Source organism: Sinocyclocheilus rhinocerous, unplaced genomic scaffold, assembly GCF_001515625.1.
Source record: "Sinocyclocheilus rhinocerous isolate Xijiao unplaced genomic scaffold, SAMN03320098_v1.1 scaffold371, whole genome shotgun sequence".
Classification (NCBI taxonomy): domain Eukaryota; kingdom Metazoa; phylum Chordata; class Actinopteri; order Cypriniformes; family Cyprinidae; genus Sinocyclocheilus; species Sinocyclocheilus rhinocerous.
Genome location: NW_015624205.1, coordinates 394,631 through 421,519, shown reverse-complemented (window position 1 = coordinate 421,519; position 26,889 = coordinate 394,631). Strand labels below are relative to the sequence as shown.

The 26,889-nt window shown below is 35.8% G+C and overlaps 1 protein-coding gene across 1 annotated transcript; it reads right to left on the bottom strand.

The window, feature by feature from the left end:
• Positions 1–1,132: 1,132 nt before the first annotated feature.
• LOC107739499 (receptor-type tyrosine-protein phosphatase eta-like) lies at positions 1,133–26,889 on the bottom strand. The gene is made up of 29 exons (XM_016551634.1): positions 26,658–26,889; positions 19,280–19,301; positions 18,912–19,109; positions 18,608–18,703; positions 17,456–17,707; positions 16,616–16,876; positions 16,224–16,499; positions 15,824–16,084; positions 14,499–14,750; positions 14,104–14,361; positions 13,325–13,576; positions 12,210–12,476; positions 11,852–12,115; positions 11,246–11,506; positions 10,875–11,141; positions 9,433–9,687; positions 6,802–7,062; positions 6,568–6,711; positions 5,969–5,972; positions 5,859–5,906; positions 5,735–5,743; positions 5,254–5,341; positions 4,834–4,924; positions 4,643–4,716; positions 4,431–4,565; positions 3,326–3,442; positions 2,779–2,939; positions 2,520–2,655; positions 1,133–2,365 (listed from the first exon to the last, which is right to left on the bottom strand). The coding sequence occupies exons 1-29, from the start codon at positions 26,724–26,726 to the stop codon at positions 2,210–2,212; spliced, it is 4,935 nt and encodes a 1,644-aa protein (XP_016407120.1). The 5' UTR covers positions 26,727–26,889; the 3' UTR covers positions 1,133–2,209.

The following is a 26,889-nucleotide window of genomic DNA, read 5'->3' as shown; positions in this document are numbered from 1 at the left end:
TTGATCATATTTACCAAGGGTGCCTATAGTTTTGGCCATGACTGTATATATATATATATATATCACAAACGTTTGTTTTCCTTTAGCATGTGACCTTCAGTTGACTTTTATAGTTTTTTTTTTTGTATATAGAGCTAACCTCTATCTTTTCTACCCCCCCCACCCCCCACATACACAGAAGTCACCACAGTAGTGTGAAATAAAGTGCAGCTTTTTTAATCTTAATATATTACAGAGTTCAATGTTCATCTGTATGGTTCTTTATCATGACCAGCAGAGTATCAATAAACCATTAAAAAAATCTGTGCAGAAAATTGCAGAATGTTAAAACCACACAAGCAAAAAGTCCCTGGAACAACACTGTGAAAAAAAAATAGTTGGAAGTTCAGTCTGAACAAAATATATTATGTACAAATATAACAGTTTAAGTGCACACACGGTACAGAGTCACACTCTGTTAAAATCTTTTTGTAATAAATTACATCAGTAGGCATATACTAAACATTCACTGACCTCATTCTAAAAGGAAAACAAAAACATTTACAAACCAGGAAGAGACAGGACAGCATGTCTCTTTACTGAAAATAAACAATTGAAGAGAATACCAAAGAGATTGGAACTGTTCAGATTCTGGATGAAGGAATGGTCTCTGATCTCTTGTCAGGTGTTCTCTAACCTCATCAGGCATTATAGGAGAAAATTTAGAGCTGTTAAACTGGCAAATGGAGGTTTCAAAAAGTATTGAATAAAAGGGTGCCGTTAATTGTGGCCAATGTGTATTAGAGAAAAACATTTATTTCATAATGATATTTCCCCCCATTTTAAATTCTTATTATCCAATGAAAGGTTAGATTTTTGTGAATTTTTTTAATAAAAGATCAAAAGGATTAACAATGCAGATTCATTTTCACAGCCTTCTTTGATCATATTTACCAAGGGTGCCTATAGTTTTGGCCATGACTGTATATATATATATATATATATATATATCACAAACGTTTGTTTTCCTTTAGCATGTGACCTTCAGTTGACTTTTATAGTTTTTTTTTTGTATATAGAGCTAACCTCTATCTTTTCTACCCCCCCCACCCCCCACATACACAGAAGTCACCACAGTAGTGTGAAATAAAGTGCAGCTTTTTTAATCTTAATATATTACAGAGTTCAATGTTCATCTGTATGGTTCTTTATCATGACCAGCAGAGTATCAATAAACCATTAAAAAAATCTGTGCAGAAAATTGCAGAATGTTAAAACCACACAAGCAAAAAGTCCCTGGAACAACACTGTGAAAAAAAAATAGTTGGAAGTTCAGTCTGAACAAAATATATTATGTACAAATATAACAGTTTAAGTGCACACACGGTACAGAGTCACACTCTGTTAAAATCTTTTTGTAATAAATTACATCAGTAGGCATATACTAAACATTCACTGACCTCATTCTAAAAGGAAAACAAAAACATTTACAAACCAGGAAGAGACAGGACAGCATGTCTCTTTACTGAAAATAAACAATTGAAGAGAATACCAAAGAGATTGGAACTGTTCAATGCTAACGTATTGTCCTTACGGTCCATTTAAGGTCGACCTTTGGCTTGTGACATCCGGAAATAATAGATATATTAAAAACAGTACACAGACCTGAGAACAGCAACCTGGCACAACAGCTCAGACGCAACCTACAGCATATCCCTCAATGGATAATGTCACTGCACATTGTCAACAATTTACCAGCCTACTGGCTCATACCAAGGTTAGTTGCTATGTTAAATCACAGAAGAGGTGTTTTGAAAACCCATTTTGTCTTCACTACTGCTGTAGTGATGTAGCAACGCACTATTGTCTAATGGTGAAGTCCCATGTGACATGTTCACATTTCTATATTTCTGTTCACGCTTGTCTTCATTTCACCTGTAGCCTACAGTATGTCTGAGGAAATGCCATTTTTATGAAGTCATATTACATTATTGAAACATTATCAGCTTTATTCTATGAAAACTCACAAAACATCCCTGCAGCTACATTTCTAAAACTGAAAAACTTGATTAACAAAATGTACAAATATTTCTGCATACTTTTATACCTCTATAAACAAACTTAATAAATATATTTTTGTTTTTCCTCTTTAAATAAAACTCCATTTAAAAAGATAAAAGAAAAAAAAGTTTCTTTTACAGCAGTGCAGCGAATTATTCAAGGTAGACGGTCAGGCCTTATGGTAGCCATTTTTGGCTTTTTTTAAGGGTTCAAAGTTCTCATAAATAGTGAGTGCAGCTGTGTTCTGGTAAATCAAATCTACATTGTTGCCAGTCCGAGACTTGATGATGTCCATGGAGCACTGGTTAAGAAACACATATTGATCCTGCAAAAGTAGAGAATGTAAAGGCCTGCACTGTTAGAGAATAAGATGGCAGAAGACATTTAAGGAAGATTTATATATATATATATACAGTTTAGCCTATATATTTAAGCATATATAAAAGAACATTAAATTCAAAAATTGGTAATGAATGTACCTCTGTTTGAACCATGAGTGGTCTGTGCATGCGTAAATCGTGGATGATCCCATATACATCTACTACACCATCCCGCTCAATCTGAAAGATTAAACGATCAATGGCGATGAAGGTTCCCGTCCGGCCCACACCAGCACTGTATTATGAAAACAAAAAGTATGATGAAAATGACATTTTTCTTTGTGGGAGTATAATAACAAAAGTAGACCGTTGAGTAGACCTGTTTGTATATTCGAGAGTTCAGGAACTATTCAAGTACCTGCAGTGCACAAGTGTGGGTGAATGTCTTGAGTACTGGTCCATGTGTTCTCGGACCAGGTGTCTGAAGTTGATGAGAAGCTCAGTGGTCTCAGGAACTCCATGGTCTGGCCACGCAGTGAAATGGAAGTGACGAACTGATCGAGACTCTGCTGTTTTCACCTGTTATGACAGGAATCATTTTTCCCAAAACATTGACACAATACTTTGCATGAGGCATAACGTTATAATTGAGACATATTGCAAATATATTACAGAGAAGATAATTATGACTTTAGAAAATTTGTTACTTGTATAAATTGTTTGATATATTAATGTATTTTTTTATTTAAATGTATGATAATTTCCCAGCCTAAATAATATGTGTATAAATAAAATGCATAAATACAAAAAGTATGGGCACCAATGCAGTAGAAAAAAATAAAACACTGACAAAAATGTGGTGCAGTTATAACAGTTACAGTATGTTTATATTTTTATTCATGATTGTGTGTAATATTTGGTAAAGATAGCACCTGGATCCATCTATAATATTAATACAGACTTACATTTTTCACTTCAAAGTCACGTAAAGTCCAATCTTCCAATGTGATCTCGGAAGTATTCGTCACTGTCAGATTGTGAAAATGTTTTGTTTCTGCTGGCCAGTATTCCTCACATTTTACCTGAGAGGGACAAAACATTGCGGCAGCATTCATTTAAGCTCATTATTAGTTCAATACCCGAGATGAGGTATTACAAATGATCACAAATTGCTGAATGAGGATACGAACATTGAATATGTTGTGGTCAAGTGATTTAGACTTTTAAAGGTGCAGTAGGAGATCTTGGAAAATGCTAACTTTAGCCTGATAGCACTGAAAGCGACCATCCCCCCCCCTCTGCAATCGCCATCCAAAGCCACGCCCCCTGAACGCATTTACGCTCACAGACCAGAATACCAGAGACAACATTACTACAATAGGCTACATCAGCGGTTCCCAATTCCAGCCCATGTTACGAAGTGAGGTAAACTTCAACGGATTTCCCCTGCTCAGGGAGGAGAGAGTAATGAACACTGTGTAGGGATCACATCAATCGGAACACAGTTCATGCAAGTAGCTCACTTCTAACGAGCTGGCACGAGGACTGGATTAACCGCTGGGCTACATCATGTGTCATTCACCGGTGAAAAAACTTTAAAAGTACTACAATACCAGGAAGGAAGATCGGGTTGTTGATGTTTGTCTGCCATTCTCGCTCTGTCTGCACAGCGTGCGTGAACGCGCTGATGACGTATCCTGTCTGCGCGAACCGGGTGCACAGAGGTATGCAAATACATTGGTTGACAGACAGGTAGGAAAGCGTATTAAAATGCTTGGACCGAGCGTTTTGATTGGACGAACATTTCTTGATCCTACGCCTTCCACAGAATATATAAATACAGACAAATACATTTAGACCACTTAACTTAATGATTGCTATCGGGATGTGAAGAGACTTTCAACCAGCATAACAAAAAAAGTTTCTGAAGACAATCACCTATTGCACCTTTAAAGCCTGATGCTGGTACTGATGTAGAGTAATCTAATAATAAAACTAACTAAAACATGAGGAATGAAGGCTCTACCAGGTGAGACCACAGAGGAAGTGAAGCATGAATGTATACTGTACCCGTCCTTGCTCATTGCATTTGGTGAGCATGACAATAGTGTGGACGTTTTTCTCCCAGATCAGTCTCCAGAAGTCATCGACAGTGCAGGGCAGTGGCCCTTGGGCTGCGATAAACTCCTTCTTTGAAGTGTAACCCTGGAAATATCACACAGGAAATATCACACAGTTAAAGAGCTAAATGTCATATTTTTTGTAGTTTTTCCCCTTCCTACAGGCATGTAGCTGGCATTGATGTAGTCATCAAATGGGCTGCTGAGCACAGAGAGCTTGACACGAGATGAATCATCTGTCGAGAAAACACGAACCATTATGAATATGGGCTACATGTCTAGAACAGAGTGGAGGAAAGTCAGTGTTGTGTAACTTCACAAAGGGAAACACTTGTGAGTCCTGTGGTTCTTACATGGCAGCACATTGTTATAACGATTCTTGGCTTTGTTTTCAGGGGCCTGAGCAACAGTCTTCAGCTGATTTATCCCAACTGGCCTTAGATCCTACAAACACACACATACATTTATTTAAACAGTCTTTGTCTATTGATTTTAGTACATTTATATCACAAATATTTAAACATCTGTAATAAAGCATTTGCTTCTCTGTCAATAATTCAAGAAGGGATGCAAGTGTATGTCACATATTTATGAAGGAAGAGGAACACAACATGGTCAAAGCAAACAAATCAGACACTGCTACTACAGTTTTTGTACCAAAAATAATGGTGGCATATTAGTGGTATGGAATTTATTTGCAATACTTGCCATACCAATTTGTTATTTAGAGTTGATCAGTTGGAAATATACAAAGAAGCCAAAGATATAATCACCTCAAATTCTTCAGCAAATCCACAAAAGGAATCAGCTCTTTGCCTCCTATAGTAAGCCTCATAATCCTCCACCTTTATTGGATCACTCCTATGACACCATTAAATAACATATGATTAAAAAACTATACAAGACACCACAATGTATTTAATATTTAGCATAATGCAAATAAAATAATATATAAACATATACTTTACAGAAAAAGGGTAACACTTTACAATAAGTTTTCTTTTGTTAACATGTTAACTACACTAGTTAACCTGAACTAACAATTGACAATAACAAAGTTAATGTTAATCTAAGCATTTACTAATCAAAAGTTGAATCTGTTAACATGAGTTAATGCACTGTGGACTAATATGAACATTAAAAAATGTTAATGTTAAAAAGTTACAAAAAAAGAGAAGTTATGTAGACATAATATTCAGTTGAATCATAAATATGCACCGAAATTACTATGGACAAACATGTATGATTACTTACACTTTGTTTCTGTAAGAAAACAAAACAAAAAATATTAATAGGTTACTTTTTATGACTCAATATTTTTTTCTATCGTTTGTTTCCAATGTGTATTATGCTCTTTTGAGAAGACCAGTGTACTAACCTTATAGAGTGGATAGGAACACTAGTAGAATCATCTTTTCTTTGCTTCCTGGGATATTGACAGCATAAATGTAATTATCTATTTGCCACTGTCGATTAATACTTAAAAACAGAACTGAGGAACATTCTGTAATCTAGAAATACATATCTTTACACACCAAAGTTTATCCAGATTAGTAAGATTGCGGGAACACATGCAATAGTAATCTTAAATCCTCTAAATCTAACATCTCTATCACTAGTTCTAAATCAAACAATATATATATATAAATGCATCATTGATAATAATAAAAAATGTTTCTTGAGCACCAAATTAGCATATCAGAATGATTTCTAAAGGATCATGTGATACTAAAGAATGATGGCCACTAAAAATGTAGCTTTGCTATCACAGGAATAAATTAGATTTTAAAATACATTCAAATAGAAATAGTATTTTTAAAATAGTAATCATATTTCACAATATTAATGTTTTACTGTATTTTTGACCAAGTAAATGTAGCTTTGGTGAGCATAAGAGACTCCTTCATTTAAAATCATTTGAAAAAATCCTACTAACCCCAAACACTTTAATGGTATTGAAAACTACCCAATTATTAAAAGGACTAATGGAGAGGCATTTTGCTGAGTAAAATATTACAAATGCAAATGGATGAATTTAGAGAATTATAAAAGAAGACACATAAAAGTCTAAGGTTTATTTGACATACCAATAGTGCCGGAGTAGACAAGCACACCATAATACAGCACTGGACCGTTCGAGTCATTAAAGATGTCCGACTGAAGATTCAAAGTAAACTTGTTGTATTGTAGCTCAGATACACTCACTGCTGTTATTTTAGGTACAACAGGTTCTACAAACACACACACACACAAGAACAAGAAAAATGTGATATGCACCCACATACAAACACAAAATACAAAACAGAAGTAACTCTCCTTACTTGTGATTCCAGTCATACAGGTGATTGATTCCACAGTGCTTTTCTTCCCACAACCAATTGTCCAGAGCATGACTTTGTACAGAGTGTTAAACCTGAGTCCAGTGAAGGTGTGGTTTAGACTGAAGGTCTTTTCTGAGTTGGAGGAGTTCAGCTTAACTTCAAAGCCCTGGTTATTTCCAGGAGGAGGGCTCCATGAGAGGGTTAGCATTGGAAAGGTTAAATCAGGACCCGTACAGGTCACACTCTCCACTGGAGCTGCATCTGCACACAGTAAAACACACCCAAGACAATATTACTTGACTTTTTTTTAATTAAGGCATTTTAAAAAATGTAGACTAAAGCGTTTCTTGATTATTGTATCAACATTTTTAAAGTGGACATGTCTGCGTGAGCTGGAAAACTACATATTCAGCACAAGAAATAACAACTCAGCACTGAATGCTGCAAATGCTTTTTTCTTACAGTTCTGCTGTAAAACCATATATAACAGTATATAGAGTTTGTACTAACCTGTGCATGCTTGCAGGCACACAGCTTCTCCTTCTGTGTTGTCAGAAGTGCTGCTCTGCACACTGATGTTATAGAGTGTTGAAGGCATCAGATTGTATATGGTCATGCTGTTATTTGTACTGGTCAATTTGTTCTCTACCTTCTCACTGTACACTCTTATTACATATTTCGGGACCCCTTCCACTTTTGCCCAAATTACAGAGATGTTATTTGTTGTTATGGAACCAAGTTGTAGGTTTTGGACAGGATCAGGCTCTGAAAACAGATGCGGGGGGAGAAGGATGAGGACTTTAGAGGAGAGCTCAGTGCTCATATTCATGGTAGGTTCATGAAAATGGCAACTCAGTCCAATCATAAATATGCACCGAAATTACTATGGACAAACATGTATGATTACTTACACTTTGTTTCTGTAAGAAAACAAAACAAAAAATATTAATAGGTTACTTTTTATGACTCAATATTTTTTTCTATCGTTTGTTTCCAATGTGTATTATGCTCTTTTGAGAAGACCAGTGTACTAACCTTATAGAGTGGATAGGAACACTAGTAGAATCATCTTTTCTTTGCTTCCTGGGATATTGACAGCATAAATGTAATTATCTATTTGCCACTGTCGATTAATACTTAAAAACAGAACTGAGGAACATTCTGTAATCTAGAAATACATATCTTTACACACCAAAGTTTATCCAGATTAGTAAGATTGCGGGAACACATGCAATAGTAATCTTAAATCCTCTAAATCTAACATCTCTATCACTAGTTCTAAATCAAACAATTAAAACACTCCAAACATCAAGAATCATGTATGAAATCTGTAAAATGTCTTACCGCCTACAAACCACAACCACAATGATGATTACAACAAGAAGAGCAGCAACACCGACTCCTGCAGCTGCTCCTCCAATTACCACTGAAAGATGGAGAAAGAATAACGTTAGCTCAGAAATTATTTATATAATTTATGTATACACTCTAGAAATGCAGATGGAAAGATTTTTATGACTATCCAAAATATCACTTTGTGCCTTCAAACTGCTGGTGCTTGTCATAAGTCAAGCCCACTCATTAGAAGTGAGTCTAGGGTAAGTAAGGGCATCCAAACGATTTCAGTTCTTGTTACAAGTCAATAAAAAACTAAACTACAATAGAAAAAAATGGTTTTGTTCTTGACAATGCAAGAATAGGCAAAAGACCAAAAAAGTCTGAGAACCCCAGCTATAATCTCATCTAAATGTTTGCTCTGGATGAAAACAGTAGGCTTTACATTTGATGTAAATACATGCCTTTGAAGTATTCTAGGTATTTGAATCACACATCAATAAAATTCACGTGTCGTTACTTTGAAAATGCTGGTGCAATTAAAAGCTTTAAATATTGAGAGAAAGTGTCCCAGTCTTTACCTGGGTTCTCTGGCAGTGTGATGGGACTTTGGTAAAACTCAGACATGGAGTAGTATGAATTAGACACATCCACTAAACTGTTGTTTATCTCCAGACGAGTGAAAGCAATGACAGCAAAACTGCAAGAAAGCCAAACACATAAAAGCATAATGCAGAAGACATAACAACCAACACAGTAGTGCAGACGATGGAGCTGTGCAAGGCAGCATTAGGAACAAATAGCAGTAGTTCAGTTTATTTTAGTGATGGAAATCACCATTACGCTGTTATACAGGGTTTTAATATATGCAGAGCTGAAGTTAATACAAAGTATGGGAAGTATATTGACTTACTTGTAACTGACTTTGGCATTTAGTTCTCCATTTTTGTAACCTTTCCACATAGTTTCATCTCCAATCTGTACACTTGTAGACCCAGTATCTTTGACAACAGCCAGGAATGTGCTGCACAGCTTTGCTTTCCAGTCCTCGTAGGTGTTCAACAGGCATCGATCGAGCTTGTTACTCTTGTCCAAGCAATCTGCAGGAGACAAAACCAAAGATTTCATTATAATCCAATTTTGTTTTATATATAATATACATTTATTTGCAGAAGCTATATTTAACAAAAGCATAGTAATAGTTAGAAAAGTAACAAAGAATATTATTATAAAATGCTTTTTTCTTACAGTTCTGCTGTAAAACCATATATAACAGTATATAGAGTTTGTACTAACCTGTGCATGCTTGCAGGCACACAGCTTCTCCTTCTGTGTTGTCAGAAGTGCTGCTCTGCACACTGATGTTATAGAGTGTTGAAGGCATCAGATTGTATATGGTCATGCTGTTATTTGTACTGGTCAATTTGTTCTCTACCTTCTCACTGTACACTCTTATTACATATTTCGGGACCCCTTCCACTTTTGCCCAAATTACAGAGATGTTATTTGTTGTTATGGAACCAAGTTGTAGGTTTTGGACAGGATCAGGCTCTGAAAACAGATGCGGGGGGAGAAGGATGAGGACTTTAGAGGAGAGCTCAGTGCTCGTATTCATGGTAGGTTCATGAAAATGGCAACTCAGTCCAAAAATTTTAATTGTGCCATTATTTACTCATCCTCATGTTGTTTCAAGCTTGCTTGACTGTCTTTTTTCCGTGAAACACAGGAGATGACGTTTTAAAGAATATCAAGGCTCCTTCTCAATATAATCAAAGTGACTAGGGACTATGAAAGCTCTCAAGCTTTAAAATTACGATAAAAAAAAAAAAAACATAAAAATGGCATAAAACATCCTAAATGTGATAATGGAACAAATAGAAATTGAAGTCATTATTTACTGACATGCAAGTGGTATGGACTACTTTTTGAGCACATTTTGGAGCTTGACAGTTCGAGTCCTCATTCACTCTCATTATATAGAAGAAAAGATGACTATTTTTTTTTATTCATCTTTAGTGTTCCACTGAAGAAAAAAATCATGTGGCAAAGTAAATGATAACTGTTATTTTTTAATCTGTGAATGAACTATTCCTTTTTATTTGCCTTTTGAGGATCAGTGTACTTGCAAAATGCATTCAAAGCCAATGCAATGTGTAAATAAAATATTACATAGGCCTACACTACTGTTCAAAAGTTTGGGGTTGGTAAAATTATGTTCTGTTTTTGAAAGAAATCTCTTATGATTACCAAAGCTGCATTTATTTTGATCAAAAACACAGTCACAACAATAATATTGTGAAATATTAGTTTAATAAATGTATTTATTTATATATTTATTATTTTATAAAATTAATTTAAAATAATAACTGTTGTCTATTTTAATATATTTTAAAATGCAATTTAATTGTATTAATTGTGATCAATGATCAGAAATCATTCTAATATGCTCAAGAAACATTTCTTATTATTTAACTGTTGAAAACAGTTGCTGTGCTACTTAATATTTTTGTGGAAACGGTGACACATTTTATTTTTCAGAATTCTTTGATGAATAAAAAGTTCAAAAGACATTATAAACATCTTTAATCTCACTTTTTATCATTTTAATGTGCCCTTGCTCAATATTGTAGAATTAATGTATATTAAAAAACTTTTAAAAATGTGTATATCTTGGAATATTATTTCAATGTAACTGATCATTTTTTATAATTTTCCATACCACTAAGTGCTGAACTTACTGGTGGTTACATGAACTCTGATAGATTCACTCTGGAAACCCATCGGGCCTACAGTAGCCACAGAAACATTATAGGATGTTCCAGATCGCAAGCCGTCCAAAAGGAAAGTGTTGTTAGGAGTGAGATATTGACTGGTGTTATAGCTCAACCAACAGGTCAGGCTATAGTTGAAGCTGCCAGCTGACATGTTCTCAGCTTCATCCCACTGAAACCACACTGAATGATTGCTCTTCAACAAAATCTTAATCTCTCCCGGTCTGTTTGGATCTGCAACACAGACAATTAGAATCTATAAACACTACGATCCACTATGTATGCTTACTAAGTCTGCCACATGATTTCCTAACTATGGTTTGGAGTTGAATACTCACAAGTTGCCATGTTTACTGAATGAGATGTTTCCCGGAAGGCTGCTTTGACAGTCGTGAGTGTGACTGTGAAGACAGTTGCTGCTTTTAGTTGACTGAAGGTGTGATTGTGTTCAGTGCTATTGAGAACTTTAGAGCTGCTCCATCCTTCACTGCTGATGTTCAGAATGTACATGTCTAGCCCACCAACAGGATGATCCCACGTCACCAAAAGTGAGTGGTTACAGCCTTGATTATCTAGTTGTGGAATCACTGTAGAGGGCTCTTTGGAGAAAAGAGAGAGAGAGAAAAAGGAAGTGTCCTTTCAAGTGTTTGCATTTCCTTGTTGGTGTATGTTCAAGTTCAAATTACGTTTCTCTTACAGGTCTTGGCAATAATTTATATAAAGGCATTAACAACAGGACAAAAAATATATAAACAGGTCAACTTTTGATTACTGTATATTGAATACAATTACAATAAATCCGTCGAATTAGACAAGAGAACAATAAACACAATATACAAGACACATATTGTGTAAGACACATTTATAATACTCCAGTATTGTCTTCCCAAAGGCAGTGGTGCAAAAAGTGTATGAGAGGGGTGGGCATGTGTGGGAGTACATACTTGTGAAGACAGAGACGTTCACTGGTTCTCCCAGAATGCCGCAGGCCAAACTATATAGACTGAACTGACACAGGGTGCCAGGCTGCAAGTCTGGCACTATGATGTTTTCAGAGAAAGTCGACAAGTTCCTACTATTTTCTGTGCAGTTGGACACTAATACTTGGTAGGAAAAGCCATTGTGGTACTCCTGAGGACGGGACCAGCTCAGCTTCACAGAAGAAACATTCAGAACATCGTATTTTACAGAGGAAACTGGAAACGGCTCTGGAAAACAAACATACAAGCAGATGTGATAGCATGATACATGTAGCAAATATGTATTAAGTATTGTGTTGTCATATGCAGTGTGGTTACTTACTACTGCAGGCGGTTATAAACTGGGGATAAGACTTGGTGCCGCCAGCTGTCTGTGTGATAATGCTGATATTGTATTGACTAGCTGACTGCAGTGACAGTAGCTGTGCTCTGGCGTTATTTACAGTCTTCTGGTCAACTGTGCCATTAGGGTGTGTGAAGATGAGCAGGTAGGAGTAACCGGATTGCTGAACATCATGCTGCAGCCAGCTCAGAGTTATACTGGTCTCAGTGTATCCATTCAATCTCACATCAGTTACGGCATTAGGATCTGAAAACCATTCACAAAAAAAAAACACATACGCATCAGCAATGTTCTGTTCAAAAATGGGCCGTACAGCACCAAGGGTCCTATTCACTAACTAACTGCATAAACCACGAATGCAGCATACAATATTAAGTTCCAACATACAAGTTCCTTAAAGGGACATCTCACCCAAATATTCTGTCATCACTTATTTTACCCTCATGTCGTTCCAAACCAATAAGACTATTATTCTTCTTTGGAACTCTACAAAAAATTTTTTAATTATTGTCATATACTGTAATTTTTGTCCATCCATAGCAAGTCCATGCAATTAAAATTTTCAAGCTTCAAAAAGTGAATAAAACCATCATAAAAGTAATCCATATGAATCAAGCGGTTTAATCCAAGACTTCTGAAAGGAAATGATCGCTTTAACAGATTTAATTTAGGCTTTTATTCACATATAAACTTTGATCAACACATACATAGAGTGCATCAAATTTGGTAAATGGAATCTTAACCATATCCCAACACTAAGTTAAATCTGTTCATAATATATATCTGGACAAATATTATGAGAGAATATTAAAAATAGCTTTATTTGAATTTCGAGGATGAACAAAGATCTTTGGAACGGCAGGTGATTAAAAAATGTCTGAATTAAAATGTTCGGGTGAACTATCATCTTCTTCCAAAGAACCATCGATTTTAATTCAATAACAAAAAGCCATATTCATCTGCACACAGACATTACTTTCTATTTCAACAATGCAACATTACAACCGTCTGGATTTGCAACCACCATATGAAATCAGATTACCTGTCTACAGCAAGCCACTTGGATAAAAAAGCTACAAATGTGCATTGCTTACTTGTATATGCAGTGAGATACTGAGGAGAGCTGAAATATCCCATTGCACCTACAGTTCTCACAGTGATGTTGTACTGGACACCTGCATTGAGGCCCGTCAGAGAGCTGTAGTTTTGAGTGCAGTTCAGCATGCTGTTGCTGTATGACAACTGGAAATAGTGTGATACGGAGCTCATGTTAAGTGGTCGAGCCCAGCTGATATTCAGTGAGTTTGTGCTTTGCACTGTCACAAACTCGCCAGGAGGAGTAGGCACTGGAATGACAACAATATAAATCACAGCTGTGACACACACACAGGCATAGAGCAATGCCTACAGACCATCATGTGACATTCGCATACACTCATATGTTATAAAATTCTGAAATCTATTTTCATAAACGTTTGATAAACATTTGCAGCTGTAACACAAACAGCTAATGGTGACTACCTAATACCCAAAACTCAAACTTTTACTTTAAAACATCAAACCATTAGTAACACATATTGTGCAAAGGTATTAGGAAACTTGCACAATTTCTAAAAACTGCACAAACTGTAATACCCTTTCTTGAAAAAGACACACTTAAGTACTTTCAGTGCAATATGCCTGTTTAGAACAGATTAGTCAGCTCTGTGTTTCTAAAAGCAAATGTCTTACTTCCTTTTCTCACTCTTAAATTGCATGCAAATAAATACTGTTTATGGTGACACAACAGTGTGCAGTGTTTTATTTCTGTCTAGTGCTTGTACACAAATAATTCAAAGTGTGTGTTTGTTTTAGGGTGTGTGAGGGGTCTTACAGGTGGCATTGGATACACTATTGCTGTCCTGCTTTATGGGTCCACTGATACTTGTCACAATGACATTGTACTGAGTTCCAGGTAGCAGGTCTGAGAACACCACGGTTGTCTCATTCGTTCGGTTTTCCATCTTTAAAACGGTTCCGTTCAACAAGATTTTGACGTTGTAGAGACTCACAATGCCATCAGGCGGTCTCCACTCCACTCTCATACTCTGAGTAGTGCCAACCGCAGAAATATTCGATGCTTTACCAAGCCCTGATAACACCAAATAAGAGGGTTACTATTCAACATCACAGACCAACAGACAAAACTGCAAGCAACACAGACGGAAAGTTATGATACAAAGTCATTAAGTGGGGTGCAGTATAAAAGAAACAAGTGAATTGCAATACCTGTAAATGCAGAGATGGCTACAGATTCAGAGCTCATGCCATTTTCTACAGTTCGCACAGTAAAGGTGTAGTTGTTCCCAGGGGTCAGATTAACGACATTTATGGTCTCATTGATACTCTGTATCCATTGTTCACCATTTACACTCACATTATACTGATATGAAGATTTGTAGTCACTCTGACGAGACCATGAAAGGCGCATCTCAGTGGTGCCAACAGGAGAGGCTGTTAAATTAGTCACTGGCAGTGGTTCTGAAAGAGAATGCACACAATTATATTCTGCACTGACATATTAATGTGTGTGAATTAGAGTAAGCAAAGACTAAAGACCTTAGTCAAGGTAGAGGCCTATTTGAATTTAAAGTGAATGAAAACAAGGCTTTGAGGGATAAACTTACTGCCTTTACAATGGTGTGAACTGCATAAAGTTCTAGATCACATGCAATTTCCACAACTCACAACCTTCAGAACTATTTTAGGACGTTTTTGTCTATTGAAAGATGTTTTGTCAGTTGAACAATTGGTATGTTGTTAAACAACAGTACAATCTATTGCACTGTACTTCACCCGTTTCATTCCTGTCAAAAATTAAATATGCTGCTACCTTGACAAAGGTCTATTAGGTAAAGATTATATTAATATTAATATTCTGGACGATATAGATAAGCCAGTAATTATTGTAATGTTCTGGCTAAAAGACGATAAATGGCAGATAAAATTGTATACTATTTTGTCTGAACTTGAAAAATGCAATACAAAACAACAAAAACTAAAATCGTTTTAAATGCTACAAGTGAATCTAGGCATCTGAACATTATAATGTGTAGTATGAAATAATAGATATTCATTTTGAGATTTATTATAAACTACATTACACTTATTAAATTATTAGTGATTTTAAAGAATAACTTAAAGTGAGCTTTAGATGAGGGGAAAATATCAAAATGTTAAAATAAGATAAGCATGAACAAAATAAGTGTGTAAAAATAATGATCCAGTGTCACCTGATAAATGTCTATAGCGATACAAATCTGTAATATTGACAAATAACCAATATGGTACCAATATATTGTACATTCCTAGTATTAGGCATAAATTAAAAAAGGTTACCACTTATTGTATAGTCTATATTCAAATTTGTTTAGCTTATACAACACTTGCACACATACAGAGGGATCACAGCACAGTAACATTAAAGCATAATGCAAAATGCCCATTACTTGACTGAAAACCTAATTACACAAAATTTACAAAAAAGTATTAAAACATTTTACTGTATGACAGTACATCTACAGTTTAGAGAGATGTGTAGTATTTACACTCACTGGTATTACACTGTATGATCTGTGAGGGTCCAAATATGTTGGCAGCTATTATGAGTGCTCTGACGCTGCAATTATACTGAGTCCCAGGCTGCAACTGAGTAATCTGATAATTGTTGGATGTGGTACTGAGAGTCTGATCAGGTGAAGTGATGTTGACACTGTAGGAGAACAGGCTGAGGGTCCCATTAGGGGGTAGCCAGGTCAGATTGACTGAATTGGTGCTGACAGCAGAAACAGCCAGATTTTGCACTGCATTAGGAGCTGTGGAAACACAAACATGCTTATGCAACCATACACCTTGTAAAAATAAACTGTAAATCTGACTGTAGACTTAATTTGCAGTTTTTATACTATCAACAGCTTAGGTTAAATGCATGCTGTGCTGTGTGCTTTACAGTACCTGCATATGCAGTGAGGTTTACATATGAGCTCCTGAGATCTTTTACGCCTATGGTGACCACAGTGATGTCGTACTGACTGCTGGGTAATAAATTTGTGAGCGTCGTGTTTAAAGAGTTGGTATGATTCAAAAGTTGGTTGACCCCTGACTGGTTAGATCTATATGACACTTCATAGGACACAGTGACTCCATCCATTGATAAGGGTTTCAACCACAGCAAAGTAATAGATACATTTGTCTGACCACTCACTTGGACAGCTTCAGGCGGGTTAGGCTCTAAAGGGAAATATCACACAGAAATACATGATGGTTCTGCAGATGTAATAAATGGATTAAGGTTGTGTTTGATGTTATGGTGACAAGATGGAAAGTGTGAAGCTTTTCTGACTTACTAGTGGCAACCAGCACAATGTTAGAGCTGTTCTTCAGGACTCCACTGATGGTGGTCACAGTGAGGTTGTAAACACGTCCTGCCATGAGGTTACTGATGACTAAAGAGTTGGTGGGGGTGGTCTGGAAGAGGGATGTGTTCAGCTCGGCACCAGATACGTTCACCATATATGAGTCCACGTGACCAAGAGGGACTGCCCAGCCCAGGGTCAAACTACTGTTACTGGAATTCAGCACAGTGGTATTCTCTACTTGTGCTGGACCTACACACAGGTAATCAGACCTTCATTAATATACATACACGACTGTTCAACAGTTTGGGGTCAATACATTTTGCATGAATTGATCAACAGTAAAGACATTAATATTGTTACAAAATATTCTTTATTTTAAAGAAATGCTTTCTATGCATCACATTTTCCACAAAAAAAAGCAGCACAACTATTTTCAACACTGATAATAAATATCAGTGAAATAAGAAATTTCTTGAGCAGCAAATCAGTATATTAGAATGATTTCTGAAGTATCATGTGACACTGAAGACTTGAGTAATGGCTGCTTTGCATCACATGAATAAATACATTTTAAAATATATTAAAATAGAAAACTCTTATTTTAAATGTTAATAACATTTCACAATATTACTGTTTTATTGTATTTGTGATCAAATAAATGCAGCCTTGGTGAACATAAGAGAATCTTACATTAAAAAAGTCTTACTGACCCCAGACTTTTGAACAGTAATGTAAAAGTAATGTAAACACACACAATATTTCAATTTACTCCACAATACAATAAAGACACCTTTAAACCCCCTATTCTCTTCTGCCTACAGTACTTACTTGTGTTTTGGGATATTTCAGCAGCATGCCCCTCAGTGCGGTTATCAGAGGCCACTGAGGTGACGCTGAAGGAGTATTTAACGCCGGGTGCAAGTTGTGAGATTTGCATGGAGGTTTGGTTAGTAGTGAGAAGCAGGTTTACTCCCCAAGCTACTCTATAATAGGGGCTGATGCCATTTGGAAGTATCCAGCTCAGGTTCACTGAGCTCACAGTGATGGAGTGCACAGACAGGTTACTAACAGGCTCAGGGCCTGTCAGTGCAAGAGAGTGGACATGGACATGTGTGAGTGTGAGAAAGTGGACATGGACACCCAAAAATGAAAATTCTGTCATTATTTACTTACTCCCATGATAAAACAGAGATGTTTAGCAAAACGCTGCATTTTGCCATACAATGAAAGTGGATGGTTACCAAAAGCTGTCAAGCTCCAAAAAGGTTTTGGAGTTTGAAAGTTTTCAAATTTAATTTGTGCATGTACATCTTCCAATATGATTTGTAGCAATCAGTCAGGTCACATGCAAGAACCAATGAATTCAGAATCAGTTATGTCAGAACTGTCTTAATGCACAACATTTGAATATGCATATGCACAAGTGAGATGTGAGAGTTTCAACAGAGGGGAAAATGTCAAAATTTCTAAAGTTTTGGTTGATTCCTCACATAAAGCTATCATACTGTATAATTTTAAAAGACTTAAGTCATATGGTGCTTTTTTGTGTCCTTTCTAGAACTTGGTAGACTTTCCATTCATTTCACTGTATGGAAAAATGCCCCTGAGATTCTGTTAGATATCTAATTTTGTGTTCAACTAAAGAAAGAAAGCCATGCAAGTTTGAAACAAAATGAAGGTGAGTAAATGATGACAGAATTTTCATTTATAAATGAAGGTTTTCTTTAATGCAACTGCCCGTACATGTACACATTCCTGCTTTTAGAAACATTGTGCAATATCACATATCATAAATGTTTTTTAATTATTCATGTTTTACTCATATTAAACAAAACTTCTACTCTATAAAAAGGAAGGTGTTGTTTCAGCTATCTAAACACACCACCTCCAAATATCTTTTCATTTTAAGTTACTGATACATTATAAAGTTGTAATTGATTGTGAAAAAAATGTAATTGATTGTGGCTGGCTAGGACTTACGGAGCGTAAAAGACTGATTGGTCAGTGATAACTGGCCTGTCCAGTTTAGATACACTGAGGATTTGAGCTGCGTGATAGTCAGATTGCTGGAAGAATCTGTTGTGCAAGTAGAGAAATATTGAGAGTGTGAGTGACAAATAATGAGAAAAGTGCATGAAAGAATGATATGGTGAATGTGATTGAGGGTGAAAAAGGCAGAAATATTATTTTCTTTCTTTCTCAGCAACAGTGGCCTTAATGTTTAACGTCACTCGAAGCACTGATTAAGCCTAATCAATCGTTATTAGAAGTGTTAAAGACTTACTGGTGGAGAAGTTTCCGCAGCACACATCTGAGCAGTTGATCTTGAAGAAATATGTGTTTCCAGGCTGCAGTCCAGTCACTGTGATGCTATTCTGAGCGCTTGTAATGCTAGTGTTCTGGACAATGCAGTAGGAGCTGTCTCCTACAAACATAGTGATGTCTGACGTTGTGGGGTTTATCTTGTATTGGCACACTGCACCTAAATAAAGACACAAAACCAGTTTTCAGTAGGTAAATGCCCAACATTATTTGATGATGCAAATCACATTAAGTGGGTTAAGCTTAGTATTGGTAAATATCACTGATACAGACTGTACAAATGAAGACCTCTTTTTCAGGAAAAGTGACTTTAGAAATGTTTATACTTACAGTCAGAGTGCCCACGAGGGATCTGGGGAAGAAAACAACAATGTAACTTCATCAGATGTATTACTTTTTCATTTTGCTTGCTGATTAGCGCCACATGAATCCACAGCAGTAACAGGCTTAAGCAAGTTTTAAACTACAAATAAAGCACTTTTCTGAGTAACTCCATTGTGCAATATCTGTTTCAGGTATAGATCTATTAGGTGCACCACAGTGACATCAGATGAGCTCTATATGAAAAAAGGAAGTATTCACAGTGTAATATGTTACAAAAAAAAAAAAAAACATACTGAAGTTAACTACAGGCCTGATGGTTCTCTTTACATGTATTGAAATCTAACCACAAATCAAAACATCATTCTTCTTTTCAAGTGGATCATTTGGCCATTGGAGAATTTAGAAACACATGCATAAGCTATATTTACACATTACTAGGCAAAACTTTTAACACAACAGACTGTATTTATGTTTCTCAGGACCTAAAAACCTTTTGAACTATACTGATATGCATGAAATTAAAATTCTAAAAAATATAAATTGGGCCAATAAATTACTTTATAAAGCTAAAATATTATTTTTCTAAAAGGACAAATTGTGCTACTTGGAAAAAGCTAAAATATACAATACCTTTGATTAACACTTTTTGGTCACTACATGATTCCCATACATTAATTTCTTATTTGATGATGTTAGTATTATTCTAAAATGTGGAGAATAGTAATAAGGATGTGTAGCTGTATAAAGTATATAAATGTAAGTGCCTGGCATGATCTGCTACTACATTTCTTTATTCTGCTCATTCCCCTTTCCTAGTTCTTCTGAGCAGTATTTTCATTGGCCTATTATGAAACTGACACCCACTGCCTGGCTATGATTGGTTACTTATTGGGGACATATTCATTGTCAGATTTGTAAAGGAAATCTGATCTTTTTTTCTGCTTCAACTTCAACTTCAAGTTTTGCCACAACTTCCGTATTGGTAACAACAATACTTTAAAAAACACATTTTTAACTCTCTGTGGTTAGATTCTAGTAAATAAACAAAAATGTGAAACAGTAAGAATGAATAGAAAGAATACAAACAACACATAAAAACACTTAATCTATATCCACTTCATCCTGGAAGTAAATCATTTTGTGAAATGACTAAATCTAAAAACTTTGGGCAGCTTATTTTGTTTATCATAACTCTTCTGGAGGAGAGGTACTGGTGTTAACAGTGTGTAACTAATACAGCCTCTTTTCACAAATTAATGAATTCATTCATATGTTGGTTGATTTTTCCCCCCCCAAAACCAGCAATGGATAATGGAGAACACATGATAGTTCAGACATGACTTAAAACAAGTGCAATGTGCCTGTTGATGCTGATGCCGCACATACAAATTTCTTATCAATGAGATAAAGACACCTTTATTACATGAAACATTTTATTGTATATTATAGTCATCATGTAACATTAAAAAGCCATTATTACCAGTAAACAACCTGCACATTTTCAAACCCCAGTTTTGATATATAAACTTGAACAACAATTATATTGTTGAACACGATCAATTGAAATGACAACTAAAATGATGCAGACCACAAGAACACAGGTTCTCATTAAAGGGTTAGTTCACCCAAAAATTAAAATTAGCCCATAAATTACTCACCCTCAAGTCATCCTAGGTGTATATGACTTTCTTCTTTCAGACGAATCCAGTCGGAGTTACATAAAAAATTGTCTTTGATCTTTCAAGCTGTTTAATGCCACTCAGCGGGTGTTGCATGCATCAGTCCAAAAGAAGTTAAATAAAAAGTGCCCATCCATAAAAAAAAAGTGTCTCACGCGGCTCCGGGGGGTGAACAAAGGCCTCCTGTAGCGAATCGATGTGTTTTTGTAAGAAAAATATCCATATTCAAAACGTAATAATCACTTTAATGTAGCTTGCGCCAACAGTTGTACACTGTAAGCAGCTCCGGCAGCTCACCCGCTGAGTGGCATTAAACAGCTTGAAAGATCAAAGACAATTTTTTATATAACTCCGACTGGATTCGTCTGAAAGAAGAAAGTCATATACACCTAGGATGACTTGAAGGTGAGTAATTTATGGGCTAATTTAAATTTTTGGGTGAACTAACCCTTTATGTGTGCCAATTGGGACAGACATAAACAGAGTTGTATGGTATCTCTATTTTTGGTGAACTATGCTTTTAATGAAGGCTGACTTCAAACACTGCTTAAACAGTATACAAGCACCTTACCATCTAAGGCTTTTGTCAAATAAGACTTTATTAATTCCTGGTAAGAGACATACAGTATTCTTGATTTCATCAAAAAGCCATCTACAAATAACATACATGGCAGAAAGGAAATTAATTCAGTTGTTTAATAAAGGAAGTTATTGTGTAAACTTAAAATTATAATAGGAATTAGGAGGTGTAAATGATTAACTAGCTGTTGAAACTGTTTTACATGTCTAGTGATGCATGTAAAACACACGCATCACTAGCCAATGGATCTTTTTCACATTTCCGGGTCCGTCAAAGTTGGGCAAACTTATATGGATGTCGAATGGAAACTACAACAAAAATATTTTTTGCACTCCCCTTTTATTTCCAATAGCAAAAGATACAATCTATGATAACATCTTATGTTAACTAGTTTTCTGAATTTCTATATACATAAATAAACTTTTATAGCTTATTGCTGGAAAGTTATTACTAAAACCTTTAATAATAAAAATTATCATTTTAAAGATATATTTATATATATATATATATTAGCACACCAAATAAATATAAGTACAGTATACCTAATTTGTTTACCTAATACCTGCAGCTTATAGCTGTATTAATGAAAAGGACTTAAGCTCTGGAATATGCAATCTGATATGCAATATTCGTACTCGCACACTCAGATATTTTCTATGGACTCTTTTCTTATCTACAGCCCTACAGATCAGCCCGCAGGAAAGAAGCCTTACCCAGAATGCCACTTCACTTCCCCTGACTCTAGCATATAATGTAAAAAGTAGAATTCACATTATACCTGTTAGTTTGACTGACTGACAAAAATCAGATTGGTATGATTTCAGTCAGACTAAAGCATTTACAAGACATTTTAAAACGATAAGTTATTAGTTTGGTCCAATTTTTAAAGTGCATGTGAACAGACTTACGGTACAAACATTTAGATCAAATGAGATCTAAATGTGCTAGCTAATTCACAGTTGCAAATGTATTTTCAAAAATGAGTACAAAGTAAATGCTGCATGGGGAAGTTCTGTACCGAAAGCAGGCTGTGACATTCAGTCTTTGAGGTTCAACATGTTTCAGCCAATTTCCTGGAGTCAAACTGAAGTTGTTCTCTGAGAATGTCCAATATGTGTCAGGCATTACTTTTTAAAAACCGAAAGCCTCAAACTTCTTCATTTTAAAATTTAGACAAGAGCTGTTTCGGCAACACATCCTGCTGTGTTAGATTACTGTTCCCATCTAAAGAGGGTCAGAGAGCTCAAAATACACACTGCACAGAGATCATCATCACATCTGTCTGTAGAAACAAGTGTAAACACTCTAGGGCTGTTATTAGAGTACTCTTTAAAAAGAGGGTAGCATTACTGTAATACAGTACAGTGGTCACATATACTGGGGTATGTACATAGAACACTGAGAGATCAAATCTAACACTAAACAAATCAAACTAATTGTTTATGATGTGTTTGTACTTAAGTTCCACTCCACATTTGCATCACTACAGATTGTATAAGAGCCCTGCTCTTCCTATTGAGCTACAAGGCCTTTCACAGTTTTATAAAGTGCATGCAAATACATAGCGGCAGACACTGTATTTGCATGTTGCTGTTACTTCTCCATTTGGTCAATGTACCGATAAACCTACAATCTTTCCCCAGCTATGATGAAAGACTACCTCACATAACACACCTCTGAGTGGGTGTTTTAAATTTCGGTGTGTGTACGCCTGAGAGAAAGGAGCATGTATGTTTGAACTTTTGTATCAATGTGTTTCCTAAAGACTACCGAGTTATTCTTGACAGAGTTTGAGATATGAAGGGTGAGACACGTTATGTAGACAGGACAGGAAATTAGACATAGACAGACAACCATGTGAATGACAGTCTAAAACTGAACTTAAATGACACCTAAGAGTCTTTACAGAGGAAATACATGCAATATTCGTCTAATGGCCAGTTGTACACAACACTCGTAACATAAAATACTGTCATAATTGATGTAAATTAATTATACATTGCCTTTTATTTTCTTTGTGAAAGTGTAGCATAATTCGACAGAGCAACATTCCGATAATTCAACTTTAATGGCACATTTGCATAAATGTTACATTTTCTGTTTATTTATGACTTGCGCAATTTTATGACGCCTGACATTTCAAGTTTGTGCGCATTTTTAACTAGCCGTGACATACAATAAACCATTGAATGTGAATGAATGGACCAAAATTTACATTGAACACAGAACTGAGTGAGTGTGTGTGTGTGTCTAATCTATTCCACCCTGAGAACAGGCCAGAATCCTTCTACAAGAGGGCATTATATACAACTGGACACAAGCATTTTTGGGAAGGCACAGAGACTAGCTTTATCTCTCAGATGACTGAATTTCCAAACATGGGGAAATGTACTGAACTTCCAAACTTAAGAAATGAAGCACGTTTTTAAGTAAGTTGCACAATTGAGGCCAGAGCTTCTGTTTTATTTACTTTCTTGTTTGAACAGTGAGCACCACTGAGCCTCAAAGCTACTCAAAAATGTAGCTAGTTACGCTATCAAGAAATGTACAGAAACATTACAAGCTAGAAGCTACGAGTAGCTAGCTATATTAGTATAAGAAGCAATACTTCTAATTATATCTAACAGGTATTTAAAATAATAATAATAATAATAATATTAATACAAAATCATCTAAGTCATCAAAGTTCAAAAGTCAATAGCAAAATTATATTGCAGATAAGTGTGTGTGTGTGTGTGTGTGTGTGCTTAAATAAATAATATGAGTGGTGGTTTAAAAAAAATCAGATAATGTGAGGACACCTAATTTTAACCTACAGCCACTATACTGTAAAGACAAAGCATCTCTAAATTATAGGCTACACAAAGATCAACATTAACATAAAACATTGTGCACTTAAAAACTGCATAATAAAACATTACAGTATGTTTAAACTGTTAAAATACTGTTCCAAACTTGTCTAACTGTGTCATTCACATAGCACAGTTAAAATTGTAAAAACATTCTGTGGCGGTGACATACCATATGTGATATTTACCACAGTGCAGAATAATTCATATAAAAACATGGCTATACAGTTACTACCTCAGAAACCACATCATTTAATTTAGTGAGTGAACTGTATGATTCAGGCTGAATTACCAACCTGTTTGACCAGTTCATTGAAAAGAAGCAGATTCATTCACAAATTTAACATTGTTGTGATTCTAAACAGCTGACAGAAAAATACTAGACACACAACTTGACTGTGGAAATATTGTCAGGGTAAATGTAACGCTGTGGGAATTTTCTGAGTAAGATATCTTGTAATTAAAGAGTGAAAAATTTAAGGGGGTCTGAATACTTTCCGTACCCACTGTATATACTGTATATAGCCTATATAAAAACAAAACTTTTTAAGTAGAACAAATTGCTTGTATACTATAAATAATAGCTTTATAATAACTACATACAGTATATATATAAAAAAAACATGACACTCACATCATGAGCAATGTTATGTTCAGCTCAATATTCTGGGTATAAATGTTTGACGCTTTAACAGAAATTTCATAAACTTCACTAAAACACCAAATAATTAACAATAATAGAATATTCCTCCTAAGTATAGTTTTATTTATTCATTTTTAACCCATGTATACAACTACGGATATGTACAATATGCACATCAAGCTATACACCCGTACAGCCAAAATGGCCTAGCACATGACAAAAAAAAAAAAGACTCCTGCTGCGAATATTCTTCTTCAAAATAGCAACACCACCCATAATAACGGTTATCGCTATAGATGGCTGCAGTGATTAGAAATGAGAGAGAGAATGGTGGGGATCTAGACCGCAGCTCTACGTCACAGTTTCCCCTTTTCTCCTCTACTGCCCACAGCGGTTTATTCTTCCTAAATGGGCCGGGCACTGTTTTCATGAGACATTCATGCAAAACACTGTACTTTCCTGGTGGTGTTAATTACTACACATCAAGGATTAACGGCATTTGGCACGCACATTTGCGCAAGAGGAGAGAACAGAGATTTCCTCTATATCAGGCAGTGGAATCATCATTTGGTTTCTCGTGAATCAGTGCAGGCCATTCCTTAAAATCACAGGCCTTATCTAGGTTTGGATAAAACTGTCCATGACGTCTCCACCCAGTACACCAGCAGCTAATAAGGTTATTGCTTATTGGTATAACTTAAACAAAGGCACGGCTTCTTTTTCAGAGGCGACAGGCAAACAAAATTCTTTTGCAACAACAGAAGTGAACTTCATTTGTAAAAGGCGATATCACATGACACTATCACATCTACACAAGGAGAAATGGGGTCAGAATCCTGTATCTGGGTGAGGTTATTGAAAATAAGAGAAACATTTTAATCAATAAAGCATGGTCAGGACAAAACCTATCCCAAAAATTCCTGCTGTCAGCTTGACAGTCTGTCTCACCAACGCAAACTGACTGAGATGAGATGAACCCACGAAATTTGCATAGATAACGGTTGCACTTCTGGTTTAACAGAACACAATGGAAAATCTTCCGCACATACTTAAATTCACCATTAATCATTTAAAACCGCTGGTGCCAGACATCTTAGTCATATTTACAGTCATATTCATTAAACCGATAGCTATATGGAAATATCAGCTTACTAACTATTGTGCACCAGTGTGCAGCTGTGCCTGCGGTCAAGAGTTTTGGGGAAGAGTTTGTAAGTAGGAATAGAAGTTATTGTCAACTTTCTATGAATTACACTTCCCTCAAATAAACTGAAGATAATAGTTTTGTTTGTTGTTGTTGTTATCCCACAAAAACAGCACATACGTCAGATCGTTTCATTATATTTCAAAGTAGAACAAAACGTATATCGAAGTTCCAAAACAACTTTAAACATTAGTTCAAACTTGTAGGAGAACTTCAGAAACTGATGAGGTTCAGTTACACAGGATGCCATTTAGGCAAGCATGGTTAATTTTAACAGAGACACGAAACTAGTAGCTACTTTAAAGTAGCAGTTTTAAAAAAGGAGACGCGGATCTAAACGTCAACACTCAACGCTTAACAAGACGAGAAAACACACACACACACACACACACACACACACAAATAAATAAATAAATAAGAAAAACTTACCGAGACGAGCACAGCAAACAATACAGTCGCACGGAAGACACTGGCCTGAAGTAAATAATGTTGTCCCATAGTGGCAAAAAATAACAAACCAGAAGGTTTATGTCATTTCATAATTTGGTTAATTTCTCAGTGTCTTTGTTCTCTAGAAAAACTGTTTCTATCGTGCAAGATGAAAACGCCGCTGAGGTGCGATGCTGCTCATTCCTGCTTCAGGTGCTCCTGAACTTTTCTC

Coding starts and splice junctions, on each gene's coding strand:
- LOC107739499 (XM_016551634.1), bottom strand. CDS start 26,726: ATGGGACAACATTATTTACTTCAGGCCAGTGTCTTCCGTGCGACTGTA. Junction 16,500..16,615: donor CATTGTGCTGGTTGCCACTA/GTAAGTCAGAAA, acceptor ATTTCCCTTTAG/AGCCTAACCCGCCTGAAGCT. Junction 2,366..2,519: donor CACTCATGGTTCAAACAGAG/GTACATTCATTA, acceptor CTACTTTTGCAG/GATCAATATGTGTTTCTTAA.